Genomic DNA, 7,620 nt, shown 5'->3' with positions numbered 1-7,620 from the left:
TACAGTCCATCATTACTTTAAGACATGAAAGTCAGTCAATGCAGAACATTTCAAGAACTTTGAAAGTTTCTTCAAGTGCAGTCGCAAAAACCATCAAACGCTATGATGAAACTGGCTCTCATGAGGACCGCCACAGGAAAAGAAGACCCAGAGTTACCTCTGCTGCAGAGGATGAGATCATTACAGTTACCAGCCTCAGAAACGGCAGCCCAAATAAAAGCTTCAGAGTTCAAGTAACAGACGCATCTCAATATCAACTGTAAAGGACAACAATAATAAGAAGAGACTTGCTTGGGCCAAGAAACACAAGCAATGGACATTAGACATTAGGTCGGCGGAAATCTGTCCAAATTTGAGATTTTTGGTTCCAACCGCTGTGTCTTTGTGAGATGCAGAGTAGGTGAACAGATGGTATACGCATGTGTGGTTTCCACCGTGAAGGTAGTGTGATGGTGTCACTGTCTGTGATTTATTTAGAATTAAAGGCACACTTAACCAGCATGGCTGCCACAGCATTCTGCAGTAATACTCCATCCCATCTGGTTTGAGCTTAGTGGGACTATCATTTGTTTTTCAACCGGACAATAACCCAACACACCTCTAAGCTGTGTAAAGGCTATTTGACTAAGAAGGAGAGTGATGGAGTGCTGTATCAGATGATCTGGACTCCATAATCACCCGACCTCAACTCAATTGAGATGGTTTTGGATGAGTTGGATCGCAGAGTGAAGGAAAAGCATCCAACAAGTGCTCAGCATATGTGGAAACTCCTCACAAGACTGTTGGAAAAGCATTCCAGGTGAAGCTGGTTGAGAGAATGCCAAGACTGTGCAAAGCTGTCATGAAGAAGAAGGGTGGCCACTTTGAAGAATCTCAAATATAAAATATATTTTGATTTGTTTAACACTTTTTTGGTTAGTACGTGATTCCATATGATTTATTTCCTAGTTTTGATGTCTTCACTATTATTATACAATGTTCGAAAATAGTACAAATAAAGAAAAACCCTTGAATGAGCAGGTGTGTCCAAACTTTTGACTGGTATTGTAGATCAAACCGAGATTGATGACAATGGCCTCATGCATTTATCTGACCCCCTGTGCTGCCTGTTTGCCTGCCTGCTCCAGGCCCAGCTGCCTTGATAAGCAATGTGCTGATGAATTCTTTTAGGGCTGGAGGTTGTTTGATAGTGGGGGCTTTTCCAGATCATATGCCTGCAGGTTAGGGTGTTATCAAAAGCTGGCTTTTTGTTTGGGTCTGTCTTTGACTTCACACAGCTGTGTTGAACGATAAAGAGGATAGGTCTGCTCTGGTGAAAGCTCATCACTCCTCTTCCATCTGCTCCCTCTGTTTTCAGAGTTGACACACTATTCATAACACTGACACTGTGACAGACAGACTGTGTGTGTTTTGTGTGTGTGCATGCTTGGTTGTGTGTGTGTGTATATATGTGTGTGTTTGAGAGAGAGATGCTAATGCAATGTATATCTTGATACATTGACTGAATAGTTTACTCTTATTGAAATAGAAGTTCACATAAGGGAAAAACATATACACTTGTATACATATTTATTTAGAAACGGATGTTTTAACTTCTGTAGTTCTTTTTGATTGAGAGCAAACAAGGAACTGTAGCCTATTTAAACTGCTCAGTGCACCTTCCACATAGTTTTTCCCAGGTCTCCAAAGTCTAAAGTCTACAGATATGTAATCTCACAAACCAGAAGTTTAAAGTCTACAGAGATTTAATCTCACAAACAAAGTATGTATAAAGTACGAATAACTAATGGCTGAATGTCACTATTTTCAACATTTTTGGATTAATAGATGCCTGGCTATATCACATGTTCTGTGATCAAGAACTTATGTGAGTGCCTGCCTTCGAGGCACATACATGGTCCTACTCCCAACCGACCTTTAGTCTTCTGTAGCAGCCACAAGTCTCCGCCTCTCACACGGCGCTAAACCGATCCCCACCCAGTGATCCCCACTCACTCCGAATCCCCTGCCACCACCCCTCAAGCCCCTACCACCGCCAGCCTCTTCCTCCCCAGCCCTGATTCTGAAAACTCTGTCCCTGTGAGAATCCGGCTCTTCACGCAAGCCATTTTCTAACTTTGTCCCGAATAGAAAAAAGGAGAAAACAACGCGAAAGTGGAGATAGGAGCAAACCGGATAAGTGTTCTATTGCCCCGATTGTTGGCCCGCGGCGGGGTGCAAAAAGGGCAGGCCGAAAAAAGACCATAAGATGTGGATCTGGTACATCTTGCTTAGTTCGGGGACGGGCTCAAGCTCGGTTGGTAAGTTTTTTTTTTTTTTAATACGTATTATTTCGTATTCAAGCTTTTTAATCTGTAGGCGCTTCTAACAGTGCCGCTGTGGCTGCCCTGGAAGGGAAATAACACGCGTGCTTTCGCAACAGACGTAACAATAACGATATATCCTATTTGCCACTTTTGTGTGCACAATATCGTTGTTGTCAAAATGTTACACTGTTGCAATGTAACCAGCGCTAACTTCAAGCGGAGTTGGGGCAAAGTATGTGCAACCAACAGGCTGCGAAGTCGATTTAGTTCCGCTACGTCCGGTTGTTTTACTTTTGCCAAACCCGAAAGCAGCGGGCTATTCTCAAATTCCCGTTGGCTATGTTTCCCAGGACATCGCATTGCATTGCATGTCAGTTTATGCCGTTAAACGTCTGGCAGCCATGTGTAGGGCTAGATTGCCTTATACTGTATGTTTGTGAGTAAGGATGCTATGTGAAGTGTGAGAGGTAAATCAGAGGGAGAGGAGTCAGAGGACGCAGGGTTGTTATGATCTGAGGTTGTTGACAGGGCAACGTTGACAAGTCAATCTGTGCCCCTGCCCCGCCATGGCAGCTGAAGGGCCGAGTGGGGGCATGGAGAGAAGCCTAGTCTGCCTCTATTTACACTTCTATCAGACTGTGCAGCAGGCAGTAAGTATTACAGAATTACATTACCAGGATACGATTTTAAATGCTTTCAGTATGGCTACATGAACTTGTGGCCTACCATGTATGCCTATATAATTATTGTAAGTACATGTAACCAGAGCCCTATATTGAGAGCAACTAGCCTACACAGGAAAAACTGTAGTAACAATATTGTGTTTATAGTTACATAGTAGATCGTTTTTCATTCAATAAAGTCCAGCGTAGGCTCTAGTATGATGCCTGTTACCAAGTTGCATAGACCGTTCGACACGGTTTGAATAAAGACTGACAGGTGAAGTTTGATTTGCTGTGCAAAACACATTGAGCCACTCTATGAGGGCAATGGGAGTTCAAAATATGATGCCTTTTTGTTATTCAAACTCAACATGTTTCAGATTTAAAGGCTACGTCAGAGTACTTAGTTGACTTGTCCGCAATGAGAACAGATGTGTCACTTTAAAATGTATGCTAAAAAAACATAGCTTTTTAAAGTTTAACAAAACATACAACTCTTTGAACAAGTACTACTTTGAACAATTTACACAGGTAATGTCACAAAACACATTTACTGGAAGAACTGTGCAGATGCAAAGTTTCGTAACGATATTACGGTAAAATCGCCCTTAGTTTCTAATGCGACAACGTTTTCCAAAAATGAAGATTCAAGGATGTCTGCAAGAAGACAGCTATGACATGACACATTGAGTTTCACATTTTTTATTTTGGTTATTGAAGTGAAGTGGGTTTTAAACCGCTAACGGAATTACATCATTGGTCCCTGATTTGTACTATACAGAAATGCATTATTATGGGTATGAATATCATTCTCTTCATGGTGATGCATCCTGAACAGGTACACAAATGTAGAAATATGCATTATATGTTTAGCATATTTGGGTATTATTCTACACACGGGCTATTATTTGAATGAGCTCTGCCCCCAAACGACCACATTTGGTTGGTCCGGACCAGACAAAATCTGAACCAATCATAGACGTCTATGTTTCACAAGTTTGGACATCACAGTATGGCACAGCAGAGTTCAGTACAGTAAAGTACACATGTTCAGTACAGTAGAGTACAGTGCATTAAAGCAAACATGGTTCTCTACTCCAGTGTGCTCTACTGTACTTTACTGAACTCTACTGTACCTTTCTGTACAGGCTCTAACGATGAACTTAGTCTTAAGATGCTTTTGGGAAACCGGGCCCTTTATTGTTCTCTACTGTACTGTACTGTGCTGTCCAAACTTGTGAAACAGACATTTATGATTGGTTCATATTTGGCCCGTCCATGGATGTCCTTGTTACAGTAAAAGAAAAGGTCGTAGGTGTCGGTAACGGCCGTGACTAACTGGCGAGAGAGAGGGAGAGGTTGTCCAGATTGTTTTTATAGTCTTGCTTTAACCACCAGATGACAGAAAGAGAAAGAAAACAGTTATGAGCTGAACATAACAGTGTGCCAGTGGAAAGGATGACAGTAGCACGTGAGCCAACTGTGTTTTATGATTTCGGTTTTAATCACTTAATTCATAAACAAACTTAATATTGGTAAAAACACGAACTAATTGGTACATCTAACTTTCTTTGTTACGTATTCATTATTCTCCCTCATGAGGGAGAGAAATTAGAAGTAAATATCTTAAAAATATGTAGGTTTTTGGTAACAGAATTACAAGCATAAGGTTGTGTTTTAAAAATGTACAGTAGGCAAATAATTTATCCGAAACTAAATATAAGTGTTGATATTAGTCAGGGGTCTTTACTTCAACATTCTTATGTTTTCATACGTTTCTCATACCTTTTAAGACTTTTCTGGTAGATGTTTTCCAAAACCACTTTTCTATCTCTATGACCAGAAATCAAAGCCTTTGGTTATTCCTAATTTTTTGGTGTGGCATTGTTTAAAGTGGCTAGTGATACATGTATTACATAAAGATGGCAAGATGCAGTAGGTGGTATAGAGTATGGTATATACACATGAGATGATTAATGTAGGGTATGTAAACATTATATTAAGTGGCATTGTTTAAAGTGGCTAGTGCTACAAATTTTTAATGTATGGCAGCAGCCACTCAATGCTTTTCTGCTACTCATTTTACATTTTGGAATGGGGGAAGGTTTTTTAGCTGACTCCCTTTTGTCTTGATGTCTTTCTCAGTAACTCTCATTTCACATTTTTTTGGCCCTTGTGAACTCTGGTATAAAACACAGTCTCAGTCTCAGTGTTGCAGTACAGTATGAAGGCCTATATTACTTTAGTTGGTAATATCTTAAACAGTGGTAAATCCATACATATGACACATGCATTAAATGTGTTAAAGTTATATGTTTTAGATTTAGAGGGCTGTCAAACTTCAGGCCTCGACTCTGCAACCGACCCATTTTGGTCTGACCGATCAAGGTCACCAAGACCTGATCTCTCACTCACACACACAGCTGGCTGTCATTAATAACAAAGTGAAACCGAGCAAATTAAACCTGCGCATACATTGTAAATATAACTTTTCAAAATGGACTCCAGTTCTGTCTGTTTGTGCTCTGCAGAGGCCATTTAATGTGTCTTCCTCCTCCCGTGACTGTGTTCAATGGCACCCTGTTCTGTTTGGTTGTAAAGAATTCCCGTTATAATGAACCATATAAATCACAACAGACCTGGCTGGAATAACTTGTGTGTGTGTGTACGGTATTTTTTTGTGGTCTTTTCCAGGCTTGCCCCTGAAGTGAGAGAATGGCCAAAAAAACTTAGTCATTAGCACTATAGAATAGTGGTGTCCCACCACCTTCTCAATGAAGAACCATGTGAATCACCAAAGCTCCACCTGACCATGTCTCACCTGTCAGAATTAATGCATAATGAAGTGATCGTGCTAGCGTAGCATATATAGTGAGGTAAAGTATTTGGACAGTAACATTTGTTTTGTTGTTTTGGCTTTGTACTCAGCACTTTGGATTTGTAATGATGCAATGACTATGAGTGCTGACTCAACTTTATTTGGGGTATTTATCCATAGCGGGTGAACCATTTAGAAAAGACAGCACTTATAGATAGTCCCCCCATTTTAGAGAACCAGAAATATTTTGATAAATTCACTTGTGTATTAAAGTAGTCTAAAGTTTAGCATTTAATCCCACATTCCTAGCAAACAATGACTACTACATCAAACTTGTGACTCTACAAACTTGTTGGATGCATTTGCAGTTTGTTTTGGTTGTTTTTGACTATTTTGTTCCCAACATAAATTAATGGGAAATAATGTATTGTGTTATTTTGGAGTCACTTAGTATAAATGAAAATAGAATATGTTTCCTAACAATTCTACATTAATATGGATGGTACCATGATTACGAATAATCATTCATGAATTGTGAATAATGATGAGTGAGAATGTTACGGAGGCATAAATATATACACCCCCCCCCCCCCCCCCCCCTAAAAAAAATGTAGAAGTGTTCAGAAACATATTTCATTCTTATTTACAATAACTGACTCCAAAATGACACAATACATTTACCATTCATTTACAGTACCAGTCAAGTTTGAACACAACACACCTACTCATTCAAGGGTTTCTTTATTTTTAGACATCAAAACTATGAAATAACACATATGGAATAATGTAATAACCAAAAAAAGTGTTAAACAAATCAAATTATTTTATATTTGAGATTCTTCAAAGTAGCCACCCTTTGCCTTGAAGACAGCTTTGCACACTCTGGGCATTCTCTCAACCAGCTTCACCTGGAATGCCTTTCCAACAGTCTTGAAGGAGTTCCCACATAGGCTGAGCACTTGTTGGCTGCTTTTCCTTCACTCTGCGGTCCAACTCATCTCAGTTGGTTTCAGGTGGGGGGATTGTGGAGGCCAGATCATCTGATGCAGCACTCCATCACTCTCCTTCATTGTCAAATAGCCCTTACACAGGTGTGTTGGGTCATTGTCCTGTTGAAAATCAAATGATAGTCCCACACAAGCGCAAACCAGATGGGATGGCATATCACTGCAGAATGCTGTGGTAGCTATGCTGGTTAAGTGTACCTTGCATTTTAAGTAAATCACTGACAGTGTCACCAGCAAAGCACCATCACACCACCACCTCCATGCTTCACGGTGGAAACTACACATGCGGAGATTATCCATTCACCTACTCTGCGTCTCACAAAGACACGGCGGTTGGAACCAAAAATCTCAAATATGGACTCATCAGACCAATGGTCAGATATCCACCGGTCTAATGTCCATTGCTCATGTTTCTTGACCCAAGCAAGTCTCTTCTTATTGGTGTCCTGTATTAGTGGTTTCTTTGCAGCAATTCGACCATGAAGGCCTGATTCACGCAGTCTCCTCTGAACAGTTGATGTTGAGATGTGTCTGTTACTTGAACTCTGAAGCTTTTATTTGGGCTGCAATTTTGGAGGCTGGTAACTGTAATGAATTTATCCTCTGCAGCAGAGGTAACTCTGGGTCTTCTTTTCCCGTGGCGGTCCTCATGACAGCCAGGTAACTCTATTTAACTGATCCTCTACAGCAGATGTAACTCTGGGTCTTCTTTTCCTGTGGCGGCCCTCATGACAGCCAGGTAACTCTAATTAACTGATCCTCTACAGCAGATGTAACTCTGGGTCTTCTTTTCCTGGGGCGGTCCTCATGAGAGCCAGTTTCATCAT

At 40.6% G+C, this 7,620-nt stretch overlaps 1 protein-coding gene across 4 annotated transcripts in view; it reads left to right on the top strand.

The window, feature by feature from the left end:
* The first annotated feature begins 1,951 nt into the window (after window positions 1-1,951).
* ldlrad3 (low density lipoprotein receptor class A domain containing 3) overlaps window positions 1,952-7,620 on the top strand; it is a 114,902-nt gene continuing 109,233 nt past the window's right edge. Inside the window, exon 1 of one of the 4 annotated variants that reach the window (XM_021600535.3) lies at window positions 1,952-2,300. In XM_021600535.3, coding sequence (XP_021456210.3) covers window positions 2,249-2,300 — 52 coding nt within the window. In that variant the 5' untranslated portion in view covers window positions 1,952-2,248. Of the gene's footprint in view, window positions 2,301-2,823; window positions 2,957-7,620 lie in introns of those variants that run through there. The other 3 variants (XM_090230478.1, XM_090230485.1, XM_090230494.1) reach the window with 3 other exon arrangements.

Source organism: Oncorhynchus mykiss, chromosome 1, assembly GCF_057628025.1.
Source record: "Oncorhynchus mykiss isolate SJ-2025 chromosome 1, ASM5762802v1, whole genome shotgun sequence".
NCBI lineage: Eukaryota > Metazoa > Chordata > Actinopteri > Salmoniformes > Salmonidae > Oncorhynchus > Oncorhynchus mykiss.
The sequence above is the reverse complement of the archived record's forward strand: the minus strand, read 5'-3'. Positions and strand labels throughout refer to the sequence as shown.